This window comes from Eucyclogobius newberryi, unplaced genomic scaffold, assembly GCF_026437365.1.
Source record: "Eucyclogobius newberryi isolate DKJ021-1_F unplaced genomic scaffold, fEucNew1.0.hap1 SCAF_11, whole genome shotgun sequence".
NCBI classification, from domain to species: domain Eukaryota; kingdom Metazoa; phylum Chordata; class Actinopteri; order Gobiiformes; family Gobiidae; genus Eucyclogobius; species Eucyclogobius newberryi.
Window position 1 is genome coordinate 36625768 of NW_027315735.1, and position 15734 is coordinate 36641501.

The window sequence follows — 15734 nt, forward strand, 5'->3', positions numbered from 1 at the left end:
GACTGGAATGAGTGTCCCTGGTGTGATGTCACTTCCTGTATGAGTGTCCCTAGTGTGATGTCACTTCCTGTATGAGCGTCCCTGATGTGATGTCACTTCCTGTATGAGTGTCCTTGGTTTGATGTCACTTCCTGTAAGAGGGTCCCTGGTGTGATGTCACTTCCTGTATGAGTGTCCCTGGTGTGATGTCACTTCCTGTATGAGCGTCCCTGGTGTGATGTCACTTCCTGAATGAGTGTCCCTGGTGTGATGTCACTTCCTGTATGAGTATCCCTGGTGTGATGTCACTTCCTGAATGAGTGTCCCTGGTGTGATGTCACTTCCTGTATGAGTGTCCCTGGTGTGATGTCACTTCCTGTATGAGTGTCCCTGGTGTGATGTCACTTCCTGTATCAGTGTCCCTGGTGTGATGTCACTTCCTGTATGAGCGTCCCTTGTGTGATGTCACTTCCTGTATGAGTGTCCCTGGTGTGATGTCACTTCCTGTATGAGTGTCCCTGGTGTGATGTCACTTCCTGTATGAGTGTCCCTTGTGTGATGTAACTTCCTGTATGAGTGTCCCTGGTGTGATGTCACTTCCTGTATGAGTGTTCCTGGTGTGATGTCACTTCCTGTATGAGCGTCCCTTGTGTGATGTCACTTCCTGTATGAGTGTCCCTGGTGTGATGTCACTTCCTGTATGAGTGTCCCTGGTGTGATGTCACTTCCTGTATGAGTGTCCCTTGTGTGATGTAACTTCCTGTATGAGTGTCCCTGGTGTGATGTCACTTCCTGTATGAGTGTCTCTGGTGTGATGTCACTTCCTGTATGAGCGTCCCTTGTGTGATGTCACTTCCTGTATGAGTGTCCCTGGTGTGATGTCACTTCCTGTATGAGTGTCCCTTGTGTGACGTAACTTCTTGTATGAGTGTCCCTGGTGTGATGTCGCTTCCTGTATGAGCGTCCCTTGTGTGATGTCACTTCCTGTATGAGTGTCCCTGGTGTGATGTCACTTCCTGTATGAGCGTCCCTTGTGTGATGTCACTTCCTGTATGAGTGTCCCTTGCGTGATGTAACTTCCTGTATGAGTGTCCCTGGTGTGATGTCACTTCCTTTATGAGTGTCCCTGGTGTGATGTCACTTCCTGCATGAGTGTCCCTTCTGTGATGTCACTTCCTGTATGAGCGTCCCTGGTGTGATGTCACTTCCTGTATGAGTGTCCCTGGTGTGATGTCACTTCCTGTATGAGTGTCCCTGGTGTGATGTCACTTCCTGTCATAGGCACTTTTTCTTCTATACAAAAATAGATTCTTTATTAAATGAACAGTGAACAGTTTAACCCTTAAGGCCACACTTTAAATGCTCTGCCCTGGAACCTTCTTAAGGCTCTAGTTCCCCGGGGACTCTTTTGGCCGTAGCACCTGAGAGGGCAGGAACATGAATATATTATATTTAAGATTTGACTTCAAGCGTTGCCTATTTTGCCGCAGTTGGATCGTTTGGACACGTTTACGTTATTACTTCCTGGTTGGACTTGTGACGTGACACACCCAGAGGTATTTCCTCATCTGTTACCTAGCAACCTTATTGTAAACAATGGACGACATCCTTGTACATGTGTCATCTTTAATCTAAGTAAAACCAAAGTGAAAGTGTGAGTCCTCCAGACCAAGAGTCTCTGTTCTGGCTCTGGCTCTGGTTCTGGTTCTGGTTCTGGTTCTGGTTCTGGTTCTGGTTCTGGCTCTGGTTCTGGCTCTGGTCCTCACGGTTCTCACAGTTCTCACGGTTCTCACAGCTCTCACGGTTCTCACAGCTCTCACGGTTCTCACAGTTTTCACAGTCGGTTCCAGGGTCCGTCCCACATTCGAGTCAAGAACCACTTGAATTGTGATTTCATGTATTATAGAACGTTGCTAGTTTCATATTATAAAGCTTGAACTTTACAAAAAATACGTTTTAGTTTTGGCATATGCCAAATTTAAATGTTAATCGTTCAAAAAATATCATATTTTTTTGACATTTCTGGAACTGGAAGAAAAATTATTTCGTTTTAAGAAAGACGAAAAGAAAAACCCGACTTTTTTGCGACGTGTCGATCTCTGTCGTCTTTGAGTTATTTAGAGAAGATGTCTCATCATTTAAAACCAGGAAGTAAAACTATAACCATAAAAAAGGCCAAACTTGGATAAAATGTGTAAAACATAAAGTTTGTTTGGGATAAATGCGGTTTAAAGTGTCACAAAACAATCACAAAAGCCTCTGACGTACGACACGTGGTCTCTTCACACTTTGTTCTCACGTTTCTGACCTCCTCGTGTTATTGGCTGCAGGGTCCATGGATCTGATCGAGATGAAGACGCCGTGGCTCCTCCTCTTCCTCCTCCTCCTCTTCGTCTCGGCCGCTCAGTGCGACGACGTCAAGTACATCTCCAAGAGGAACTCTGGTAGGAACCGCTCAGTTCTCGTACCTTCTCGCTGCTGCTGCTGCTGCTGCTGCTGCTGCTGCTGGTTTTTACGGATGTTTCAAAGTCTTCGGCGCTCGAATGTGTTTGAATCTTTCCTCTGAAAACGATCATTACAAAACCATTTCCTCTTTTTCGTCCGCGTTCAGTTCGATCTCGAGGCAAGAACAAGTTTGATTGCAATTTCATGTGTTTGACAATGTTGCTAGTTTCACATGATAAACCCTGCACAAAAACAAGCTTTAGTTTTGACACATTTGAATGTTCATCGTTCAAAAATGTCAACTTAATTCAGTTTTTTTACCTTCTGCTCTGGAAAAAACAAAGAACTTGGCAATAATAAGTGAACACGAGCTTGAAAAAAGACGTGTTTTTCTCTCGTCTTTGAATGAGATCGACTTTAAAGAAGAAGAAATGAAACAAAAATCACTTGTTTCGCGTTTTGAGTAAGTCAAACTGAACTCAAATCCAGAAAAACACGACTTTTTACCGCCGCGTCGATCTGTTGTCGATCTGTTGTCGATTTGTTGTCGATCTCATGTCGAGTGGTGTCTGCTGAATTTCGCCCGCTCGGCTCATTTATGCCGATTACGCAGCACAAAAAAACTCGAAAGAAACAATGACGTCGGTAGTTGTTGGAACATCGACGCACTTTTGTTGCAGTCGCGATCCTTCTCGGAGGCTCGTTTGTCGTCGCGATCCTTCTCGGAGGCTCGTTTGTCGTTGCGATCCTTCTCGGAGGCTCGTTTGTCGTCGCGATCCTTCTCGGAGGCTCGTTTGTCGACGTAATCCTTCTCGGAGGCTCGTTTGTCGTCGCGATCCTTCTCTGAGGCTCGTTTGTCGACGTAATCCTTCTCGGAGGCTCGTTTGTTGTCGCGATCCTTCTCGGAGGCTCGTTTGTCGACGTGATCCTTCTCGGAGGCTCGTTTGTCGACGTAATCCTTCTCGGAGGCTCGTTTGTCGTAGCGATCCTTCTCTGAGGCTCGTTTGTCGACGTAATCCTTCTCGGAGGCTCGTTTGTCGTCGCGATCCTTCTCGGAGGCTCGTTTGTCGACGTGATCCTTCTCGGAGGCTCGTTTATCGACGTGATCCTTCTCGGAGGCTCGTTTGTCGACGTAATCCTTCTCGGAGGCTCGTTTGTCGTCGCAATCCTTCTCGGAGGCTCGTTTGTCGTTGCGATCCTTCTCTGAGGCTCGTTTGTCGACGTAATCCTTCTCGGAGGCTCGTTTGTCGTCGCGATCCTTCTCGGAGGCTCGTTTGTCGACGTGATCCTTCTCGGAGGCTCGTTTATCGACGTGATCCTTCTCGGAGGCTCGTTTTGTCGTTTGCTGCGGTGATTAAACATTCACTGCTTAAGTAAACAACATTATATTGCGTTAGAGCGCCAAGTTTTGCCTGAAAAACGCTCCGAAAGGTAAAAGTTGGCGTGAGGACGGCTGCAAATGTCAGCGCCGTCGGGAGGATTGTGCAGTGTCAAATTTAATATTCATTTCCATATTGATTTTTGAGCCGAGTTACACTTTTTCGTCGGTAATTTATGTGCAGTTCGATGGCATTTTTATCCTGGAGAAAGTGTTTTGAGGCAAAGTTTTCATGACTCAGAGTTGCTGTCGATATCGTGTTGTCGTCGCGAACGTGAAGACGGCGAGACGCTGAGATTTGCAGAAGACGAACAAAAGAAAAGTGAAGTTACACAGAAAAAAGACAAGCGCTCGTCTTTTAAAAACATAAAGTAAATGTAACGTCTGCGACAAGGAAACGAGAGGAGACGAGATGAGACGAGAGGAGACGAGATGAGAGGAGACGAGACGAGAGGAGACGAGATGAGAGGAGACAAAATGAGACGAGAGGAGACGAGATGAGATGAGATGAGAAGGGACGAGATGAGAGGAGACAAGATGAGAGGAGACGAGATGAGAGGAGACGAGAGGTGACGAGATGAGAAAAGACAAGATGAGAGGAGACGAGATGAGAGGAGATGAGATGAGAGGAGACGAGATGAGATGAGAGGAGACGAGATGAGATGAGAAGAGATGAGATGAGACGAGATGAGACGAGATGAGACGAGAGGATAGGAGACGAGATGAGAGGAGACGAGATGAGAGGAGAGAAGATGAGAGGAGACGGGATGAGACGAGAGGAGACGAGACGAGATGAGAGGAGACGAGATGAGATGAGAGGAAACGAGATGAGACGAGAGGAGATGAGAGGAGATGAGAGGAGACAAGAGGAGACGAGAGGAGACGAGATGAGACGAGAGGAGACGTGATGAGAGGAGACGATATGAGATGAGAGGAGACGAGATGAGAGGAGACGAGATGAGACGAGAGGAGACGAGAGAGGAGATGAGAGGAGACGAGGGGAGACGAGAGGAGACGAGATGAGACGAGGGGAGACGAGGCGAGAGGAGACGAGATGAGACGAGATGAGACGAGATGAAACGAGAAGAGACGAGAGGAGACGAGAGGAGATGAGACGATAGGAGACGAGATGAGAGGAGACGAGATGAGAGGAGACGAGATGACAGGAGACGAGATGAGAGGAGAGAAGATGAGAGGAGACGAGATGACAGGAGACGAGATGAGAGGAGAGAAGATGAGAGGAGACGAGATGAGACGAGAGGAGACGAGAGGAGAGGAGACGAGATGAGAGGAGACAAGATGAGAGGAGACGATATGAGATGAGACGAGAAGAGATGAGAGGAGATGAGAGGAGACGAGAGGAGAGGAGACGAGAAGAGAGGAGATGAGAGGAGACGAGATGAGACGAGGCGAGAGGAGACGAGATGAGACGAGATGAGACGAGAAGAGACGAGAGGAGACGAGAGGAGATGAGACGATAGGAGACGAGAGGAGACGAGACGAGAGGAGACGAGAGGAGAGGTGACGAGATGAGAGGAGACGAGATGAGAGGAGAGGAGACGAGATGAGATGAGAGGAGACGAGATGATACGAGACAAGGCGAGAGGAGACAAGATGAGACGAGATGAGAGGAGACGAGAGGAGATGATACAAGAGGAGACGAGAGGAGACGAGACGAGAGGAGATGAGAGGAGATGAGAGGAGAGGTGACGAGATGAGAGGAGACGAGATGAGATGAGAGGAGACAAGAGGAGAGGTGACGAGATGAGAGGAGACGAGATGAGACGAGAGGAGACAAGATGAGATGAGATGAGAAGAGACGAGATGAGATGAGAGGAGACAAGAGGAGAGGTGACGAGATGAGAGGAGACGAGATGAGAGGAGACGAGATGAGACAAGAGGAGACGAGAGGAGAGGAGACGAGATGAGAGGAGAGGAGACGAGATGAGAGGAGACGAGATGAGACGAGATGAGAGGAGACGAGAGGAGACGAGAAGAGAGGAGATGAGAGGAGACGAGAGGAGACGAGAGGAGATGAGACAAGATGAGACGAGAGGAGACGAGAGGAGATGAGACGATAGGAGACGAGATGAGAGGAGACGAGAGGAGACGAGAGGAGAGGAGAGGTGACGAGATGAGAGGAGACGAGATGAGAGGAGACGAGACAAGATGAGACGAGAGGAGACGAGATGAGACGAGACAACGCGACAGGAGACGAGATGAGAGGAGATGAGAGGAGAGGTGAGGAGACGAGAGGAGAGGTGACGAGACGAGATGAGAGGAGACGAGTTGAGATGAGAGGAGACAAGAGGAGAGGTGACGAGATGAGAGGAGACGAAATGAGATGAGACGAGATGAGAGGAGACGAGATGAGATGAGAGGTGACGAGATGAGAGGAGACGAGATGAGACGAGGGGAGACGAGATGAGACGAGCCAAGGCGAGAGGAGAGGAGACGAGATGAGACGAGATGAGACGAGATGAGAGGAGACGAGATGAGACGAGACGAGATGAGACGAGAGGAGACGAGAGGAGACGAGACGAGAGGAGATGAGAGGAGACGAGAGGAGAGGTGACGAGATGAGAGGAGACGAGATGAGATGAGACGAGATGAGAGGAGACAAGAGGAGAGGTGACGAGATGAGAGGAGACGAGATGAGATGAGACGAGATGAGAGGAGACAAGAGGAGAGGTGACGAGATGAGAGGAGACGAGATGAGATGAGACGAGATGAGAGGAGACGAGAGGAGACAAGATGAGATGAGATGAGAAGAGACGAGAGGAGAGGTGACGAGATGAGAGGAGACGAGATGAGAGGAGACAAGAGGAGAGGTGACGAGATGAGAGGAGAGGAGACGAGATGAGAGGAGAGGAGACGAGATGAGAGGAGAGGAGACCAGACGAGATGAGACGAGAGGAGACGAGATGAGACAAGGCGAGAGGAGAGGAGATGAGACGAGATGAGACGAGAGGAGAGGTGACGAGAGGAGAGGTGATGAGATGAGAGGAGACGAGATGAGATGAGAGGAGACGAGATGAGAGGAGAGGAGAAGGAATGTCCAAAAAATGTCCAAAAACACATTACTGAAAACTTAAATTTAGGCCAAATGTTGTAATAACTTGATGTTTTGTAAAGTTTCAAAAACATGTTTTAAATAAAACTGTCGATCGTGTGGTCAGATGGTCAGATGGTCAGATGGTCAGATGGTCTGATGGTCTGATGGTCAGATGGTCAGATGGTCAGATGGTCAGATGGTCAGATGGTCTGATGGTCTGATGGTCAGATGGTCAGATGGTCAGATGGTCAGATGGTCTGATGGTCTGATGGTCTGATGGTCAGATGGTCAGATGGTCAGATGGTCTGATGGTCTGATGGTCTGATGGTCTGATGGTCAGATGGTCAGATGGTCAGATGGTCAGATGGTCAGATGGTCTGATGGTCTGATGGTCTGATGGTCTGATGGTCTGATGGTCAGATGGTCAGATGGTCAGATGGTCTGATGGTCTGATGGTCTGATGGTCAGATGGTCTGATGGTCAGATGGTCAGATGGTCAGATGTTGCTGATTAGAACAGTAAAAGCTTTGAAACGTTAGTGTAGTCCCTCATTCGTCCAGCAGGGGCCATTGTAGAAAAATATTCACTTGATTCATCTGGACAAGACCAGGAACTCAGATATTTATCCTACTCTGGGTAAGCCCCGCCCACCGATGAAAAGGTGTTATTGGTTTCACCTGAAACGACCCCTCTTTATTTCCTCTCAGTCCTGTGATGGGCCATCAGCCTCCTCTTGTCCCTGGCTCTCTCTCTCTTCTCTCTGTAACTGATTAGCATCTGAACGCTGTGGGCGTCGTCCTCTCCAGAGATTCAAACTCCATTAGAAACGACCGGAAGGTTTAATCTTAAACCACTGTTTCTATTTAAGGTGGTTTAAGATTCAAGCTGCCGGCCGTTTTCTCCACTTCCTCCATTTCTTTCTCTCTCACCCCTGATTTTCTCTTTTCTTTTCTCCTTCTTTCCTTTCGCCACTTTTCTCTATTTTCTCTCACCACCTTCTCTCTCCCTCTCTTCCCTCCCATTTACCTTCTCTTCTCTCTACCTCACTTTCCCTCTCCCTCCTCGCTCACGCGGTCTTTTGGCTCTCTTCTTTTTTCCTCGCCTGTCTTTCTACTTCCCCTGTTCTCTTCCTTCCTTCTCTCCAGTTTCCTCTCTCTCCCTCCCATTGTCTCGCTCTCTCTCTCTCTCTCTTCCCTCCCATTGTCCCTCTCTCTCTCACCCCTCCCCCTCTCTCCCTCTGAGGTGAGTGTGGGCGTCGTCTTGTTGGGTTTGGGTCTGGAGCAGCTTGTGTGAGCGCTGGAGCTTTGCTGGAGCATATTGTAGTCTCTGAGTGATGCCATAACCGCCGTAACCAGTGATGCCAACTCTCTCTCTCTCTCCCTCCCCCTCTCTCTCCCTCCCCCTCTCTCTCTCCCTCTCTCTCTCTCCCTCACTCTCTCTCTCTCCCTCCCCCTCGCTCTCTCCCTCACTCTCTCTCTCACTCTCTCTCTCTCCCTCACTCTCTCTCTCTCTCTCCCTCACTCTCTCTCTCACTCTCTCTCTCTCACTCTCTCTCTCTCTCCCTCACTCTCTCTCTCTTCCTCTCTCTCTCTCCCTCACTCTCTCTCTCCCTCACTCTCTTTCTCTCTCTCCCTCTCTCTCTCTCCCTCACTCTCTCTCTCTTCCTCTCTCTCTCTCCCTCACTCTCTCTCTCCCTCACTCTCTTTCTCTCTCTCTCTCTCTCTCTCTCTCCCTCTCTCTCTCTCCCTCTCTCTCTCCCTCACTCTCTCTCACTCTCTCTCTCTCTCTCTCCCTCTCTCTCCCTCACTCTCCCTCTCTCTCTCTCACTCTCTCTCTCTCTCCCTCTCTCTCTCTCCCTCACTCTCTTTCTCTCTCTCCCTCTCTCTCTCTCACTCTCTCTCTCACTCTCTCTCTCTTCCTCACTCTCTCCCTCTCTCTCTCCCTCACTCTCTCTCTCACTCTCTCTCTCTCTCTCTCTCTCTCACTCTCTCACTCTCTCTCTCTCTTCCTCACTCTCTCTCTCTCCCTCTCTCTCTCACTCTCTTTCTCCTCTCTTCCCTCCATCGGCAGGTCTCTCGGAGTGAGATTTGGCCTCACGTTTCCGTGTTGTTTGGCGCTGGTCGTGGCGTGCGGTGTTGAGTGGGAGAGGTACAAACCGGGCGATTATGTGATCAGAGCCGAGCGAGGAGGGGGAGGAGGAAGGGGAGGGGGAGGAGCAGCGGGAGGAGGGGGAGGTCTGTAAGGTGAGTCAAACGAGAGGAGGGGGAGGAGAAGTCTTTTGCTGGTTTCAATGTTCTTTTTTGCCTTTTTGTCTCACATTCAACACCAAAGCTGCATTTGTTGTCGATGGTCGCCGGGGGAAACGCCTCAGGAGTATTAGAACTCTCTCTCCATTTCCGTTTCGCGTGCCGTCCTTTATCGACCAGACGAGAGCGGCCTTAATTCCATTGTTAAAGTCGGCTCAAAAGCCGCAGATCGTCGCATTTCTTCTCCGTTCGTTTCAAATCTTTTCTATCTCTTTCCATCTTTTAAATACAAACTCCATGTACCGTATTTTCCGGAGTATAAGTCGCACCAGCCAAAAAATACATAATAGAGAAGAAAAAACAATATAAGTCGCACTGGAGTATGAAATGCAGTTGCAAGTGTGAAAATAACAAATAATATCACATTTAAGTCGTAGTATAAGTATTTGTATATAAGTATATGTCGTACACCGGCCGAAACTATGAAAAAATGTGCGACTTATAGTCCAGAAAATACGGTAGATGTTTTTTCTCGTTTATCGATCTCAGAGCTCGTCATTGTTCGGATTGGCTCCACGATTCGTCGAAACGTTTGGTTGTGCTTTAGTCCCTCGCTCAGACAAATTGCCCCCGGTAGGATTGATCCACTTTTTTACGATACTATTCTAATCGTCTCTCGGTTCTGTCACTCTTTCTAACGAGCCGCGGAAGTGTCCGGCGACTGTCAGAGATTGCGAGCCGCGGGACGTTTCACTGACAGCTGATGTCTTCTCGGGGAACGCTCTCGCCGAATCCCAACATCATTAAGTTCTCCCAAAAACAGCATTGTCTTTGCAGCGTTCTAATAATGGAACGGCAAGACTGATATGTCATCGGATTTAGCTATAGTCAGCGCGTTTTGAGCGATCGCCGCCCATTAGAGACGGGTTGGCGCTTCGAACTAATCATCTTCCTGCGTCTCGGGTAGTTAAACGACCCATGTGCGCTCCTGCTGGTGTAAAAGAGGAACTGCAGTCATATCTGAGCCTGTGGCAGAGCCTTCACCTGTAGAAGAGGCTATGAGTGTGGTTGGTCCTAGGGCTGGACTTTGGAAGGGTTTGGGTCGTGATTGGTCCTGGGGCTGGGCTTTGGAAGGGTTTGGGACGTTGATTGGTCCTGGGGCTGGACTTTGGAAGGGTTTGGGTCGTGATTGGTCCTGGGGCTGGGCTTTGGGTCGTGATTGTTCCTGGGGCTGGGCTTTGGGAGGGTTTGGGATGTGATTGGTCCTGGGGCTGGGCTTTGGGTCGTGATTGGTCCTGGGGCTGGGCTTTGGGAGGGTTTGGGATGTGATTGGTCCTGGGGCTGGGCTTTGGGAGGGTTTGGGATGTGATTGGTCCTGGGGCTGGACTTTCGGAGGGTTTGGGTCGTGATTGGTCCTGGGGCTGGACTTTGGGAGGGTTTGGGATGTGATTGGTCCTGGGGCTGGGCTTTGGGAGGGTTTGGGTCGTGATTGGTCCTGGGGCTGGACTTTGGAAGAGTTTAGGACGTTGATTGGTCCTGGGGCTGGACTTTGGAAGGGTTTGGGTCGTTGATTGGTCCTGGGGCTGGGCTTTGGGAGGGTTTGGGTCGTGATTGGTCCTGGGTCTGGGCTTTGGGAGGGTTTGGGACGTTGATTGGTCCTGGGGCTGGACTTTGGGAGGGTTTGGGTTGTGATTGGTCCTGGGGCTGGGCTTTGGGAGGGTTTGGGTCGTGATTGGTCCTGGGGCTGGGCTTTGGGAGGGTTTGTGTTGGACTTAGGCATAGAAACTGGCAACCTCAACGAGAGCGTCACGTGAGGCTCGTTCTGCGTTCTGATTGGACGATCGTCTTGAGAACGAGACACAGAATTACGACATAAACAGTGTGAACACCACGAGCAAAAAGCCACGTTTGATTTGAACAAGTTTGTCTCAGATCTGGCAAGTTTCAGTCGTGACAGTTGTGAAATCTTACATATGGTTCTCAAAGTGTGGTCTCTGGACGTCATTTTAAGGTTATTTTAGTCCTTCTTTTAGTCCGAGTCCTGTAGTAGTTTTAGACCTGAAGGTAAAATGGTAAGTGGGACACTATTTATACAACGCTTTTCCACTTCAAGGCACATTACATCAAAGAACCATTCACACCTTCACACATTCGCACACACACACACACACACACACACATTCATACCTTCACACATTCGCACACACACACACACACACACACACATTCATACCTTCACACATTCGCACACACACACACACACACACACACACATTCATACCTTCACACATTCGCACACACACACACACACACACACACATTCACACCTTCACACATTCGCGCACACACACACACACACACACACACTTTCACACGACGCACAAGTCCAAGTGAAGATCCACCGTTGAGGTTTGTAATAAACTTAGGACGATACAGTAAATGACAAAATGAGCCTCAAACTGCTCTCATGATTTCATGATTTGCAACATTTGGATCATTAATATACAGTATAATGTCTGTAACTCCTCGACACAATGAGCACGTTTGATAACGGCTCAACTCTAAAAAGCTGCTGCCTTTCCACGAGTTAGCGTTAGCGTTAGCCTCCAACCGTCATGAACTATGACAAACCGGGGCCGTTTTGGCAACGGCAAACCTGCTCGACCGCACGCGAGCGACGCCCGAGCCGAGTTACGTATCATGACTAGCACGTTAGCGGTGGGAGTGACATACATGCTAACGGACGCACAAAAAAAACAGCGTGACGTTGTGTTTTACTTCGCAAAGCGCCACGAAACCCGCGGTGAACATCGGAAAGTGCAAATGAAATCCTTCTCGACGCGTGTTTGTCCTCGTTTGTCTGTTTTCGGCCTATATTGGCGTATAGTTTGTGCGCGTGGAGCTGAACGCCCTTGTCGCCTCCTGTGGTCGCCGTGGGAGACGGGGCTTTTTCTGACGCTGCAGAAACCCGCGGAAACTCTGCAGCGATCTAATCTCACCTGCGCCGGAGATAAGAGCGAGGCGGAGCTGAGCGCCGTCGCAACTCAGCACGATCTAATCCTGAGCGGAGATAAGAAAGGAGAGATGGAGCGAGAAGACGAGGGGGAGGACGAGGGGGAGGACGAGGGGGAGGAGAGTGACGGGAGAGAGAGCGACATCAGGAGAGTGACGGGAGGGAGTCACATCAGAACCTCACCTGCAAAGATAAAACACACAGAGAGAGAGAGCGTTTAAGAGCGATATATCAGCCTGTCTTTGGTCTTGTTTTTATATATAGACATTTAGATACAGTTTATGAGGGAATAAACTCTGACAAAAGGTCGGAAAACACCTCGAGGATGAAAACAAACCCTTCTTTTTCACGGAAGAGCTGCTCCGTCAGCCACAGTTTGACATCGACGAGAGCAAACGCAGACGTCGGGAGGTTTGTTCCACCTCATGCAGACGCGGAGAAAACATTTAGAGCAAAATCACAGCTGCAGTCGCTTCACAAAGTCGTAGATTTAACCGACGTTCACGTGAACAGGAGGAAAGTATCTCAGACTCTCCTGCTCAGAAAACAAAAGGAAAAACAAACAATGGGAAAGCGGAGCGATCTCGAGGGGAACCGCAGTGAAGGAGAAGTGTACGAAGTGGGAAATGAAATGTGTATTACGGCCCGAGCAGGCTTTATACTGCAGCAGCGCCTGCTCCGCCTGATGTGCTTTTCACACCGACGGAACAACCAATTTACTTTTCGGAGGCAGCGCGACGTCAGCAACGTCTGCGGAGACTCGGCTCTGACTGACAGAATTACACCGAGTCGTACAAAGTTTCTATATCGTACAAATATCTATGATTGTGATTTTCGTGTCGTAAATGTGATTCATTTTGCAGTTTACGGTTCAATAGAACGATTCGAACGTGTCCAGGAGAATAACTGACACTGAACTGATAAAAGAGTCACGTGTATTTCAGAATAATAATAAATATGTTTGTACTGAGCTGAAGTACCGGGTTTGAACGCAGAAGGAGATATTGTTATTTGTGTTGATTTTCAGGCAAATATCCGAAAAAGAAAAAAAAGTCAACTGTGTTTACGTTTTTTCAGTCCAAAGCAGAACTGAACGCGGCAAATTCTGTCCTCACAGGCACTTCAGCACTTTAGGCACTTCTGGCACTTCTGGCACTTCGGGCACCCTGGGCACTTCAGGCACTTCGGGCCCTTCAGGCACTTCAAGCACTTCAGGCTCTTTAGGCACTTCAAACACTTCGAACACTTTTGGCACTTCGGGCACCCTGGGCACTTCGGGCACCCTGGGCACTTCAGGCACTTCGGGCACTTCGGGCCCTTCAGGCACTTCAAGCACTTCAGGCTCTTTAGGCACTTCAAACACTTCGAACACTTTGGGCACTTTGGGCACCCTGGGCACTTCAGGCACTTCAAGCACTTCGGGCTCTTTAGGCACTTCAAACACTTCGAACACTTTGGGCACTTCGGGCACCCTGGGCACTTCAGGCACTTCAAGCACTTCGGGCTCTTTAGGCACTTCAAACACTTCGAACACTTTGGGCACTTCGGGCACCCTGGGCACTTCGGGGCACTTCGAACACTTCAGGCGCTTCAGGCACTTCAAGCACTTCAGGCTCTTTAGGCACTTTAGGCACTTTGAACACTTCGAACACTTCGAACACTTCGGGCACTTCGGGCACTTCAGGCACTTCAGGCACGTTCTCATTTGGTGTTTCGAGCACAGTAGCAGTGCCTGCGCCCTCTGCTGGCAGCAGTGCACACCTGAGTGCACATGACGTGTTGTTGCTGTGATGTTGCTGCTGATCAGACCCGAGTGTGTTAAAAAGACAATTTAATCACAAAAGGGACAATTACCAAACTAGATCATCTGTGTTACACAACAATTGTCTTGTAAATGAGTGAATTTAATCCTCCGTCTGGGAAACAAAAGCCGCTCTGGAAACTCCTGCATCTGAAATGTGATGCGCCAAAGGGTTTGTCAGAGCCACAGGAGCGAAAGCAGATTACGAAGCTGCTCCCTCGCTTTGGAAGACGCACCAACTGAGCTTAAAAAAAGGAGCGTTTTTGATGATGAATCCATTATTATACATCACAGCCATTACAGTTTGATAAAGCTGGTTCTTGCGCCGTGTCGTACCTTTTCGCCCGCGGCGTGACGGAGCTGAGTTTGCATTAGCAACACAAAGATTTGAATTTATCTGCACATATCCTCCCAGCGAAACGTGGACGTCGGACGTTTTTCCGCTTCACCGGGAACGACTTCTGCTTCTCTGCAAGAACCGCAGCCGCCGCCGCCGCTCTGGAAACACGGCGTGGCGAGATGCAAATGGCGGGGGAAGCGTGTCCCGAGCGTGGCTTTATTTGAACGCGCGTGGCTCCAGGCGTTAGCGGCGAGCGCGCCATGTCACGTGCGGAAGTCGCCGACAGGAAATGAATAATTTCTCAGCCACCTTTGACCTGGACCTCTGACCTGGACATTGACATGGACCTGGACATGGACCTGGACCTTTGACCTGGACCTTTGATCTGGACCTGGACCTTTGATCTGGACCTGGACCTTTGATCTGGACCTGGACATGGACCTGGACCTTTGACCTGGACCTGGACCTTTGATCTGGACCTGGACCTTTGACCTGGACCTTTGATCTGGACCTTTGACCTTTGACCTGGACCTTTGACCTGGACCTGGACCCTCAGAAAGCTTTAAAAACAAACGAAAGAGCTCAAAATGGAGTCTTAAGTGGACAGGAAGTGGCTTGTGGATCCGGTCTGCGCTGCTGTTGTTAGACCTTCCTGTGAGTTTCCTGTGAGGTGTTTGCATGTTCTCCCCGTGTCTGCCGAGGTAAATACATGTACATGAGACGCTACATGTGCGGACCTGGTACAAAGCAGGTTTATCCTGCTCCATCGTGGCCCTTTAAGTCCTTCCGCGGCGCCTCGTGTCTGACCGCCATCGCATCCTCCGAAATGTACCGAGAGGACTTTGGTTCAAACGAGTTAAAAAAGCACCAGCAGAACAGTCAATAAAGGACTTTGGGCCAAACGTCGCAGGTTCATTTCTCATTCTGTGCCGTGTTGTTTTGTCCTTGGGCGAGACACTTAATCCTTTGCCCTGACAAAGACCTTTGGACGGCCGAGTCTTCTCCCGGGGTTGAAGTGCTTTTAGTGCCCATTAGAAGTAAAGTGGACCGTGTACCTCCCAAACTACACTTTGTTGTTAAGTCATAATTTGCACAAATGTTCCCGTTATTGGCCAAACCCTGCGACAGTCGCTCGCGGCGCTCGTTTCAGTTCGGCTTTCGCGCGGCTAAACGTGGAATCGTGAAGCTCGTTTTCGACTCGCCGAAAGCGCTAATCTGGAAGTGAAGATTAAAGAGCGCCAAGAGGAACCAAGGAATGTGGAAAAAGATGTCGTATTTGTGTGTTTTTTGTCGTCCTACTACTCTGAAGGGAAATAATACGATCTAACAAGAAGCTAAATGGTCAAATGGTCACATTTATATAGCGCTTTTCTACCGTCAAGGTACTCAAAGCGCTTTACATCAAGGAACCAGTCACCCATTCACACACACATTCACACCCCAGATGTACGCAGACACTGGGGGGCAAGTTGGGTTA

At 49.3% G+C, this 15734-nt stretch overlaps 1 protein-coding gene across 1 annotated transcript in view; it reads left to right on the plus strand.

Moving 5' to 3' along the window:
• Positions 1-2314: 2314 nt before the first annotated feature.
• LOC140346512 (X-linked interleukin-1 receptor accessory protein-like 2) overlaps positions 2315-15734 on the plus strand; it is a 237620-nt gene continuing 224200 nt past the window's right edge. Inside the window, exon 1 of the mRNA XM_072432620.1 lies at positions 2315-2423. Within this exon, the coding sequence (XP_072288721.1) occupies positions 2315-2423 (109 nt within the window). The remainder of the gene's footprint in view (positions 2424-15734) is intronic.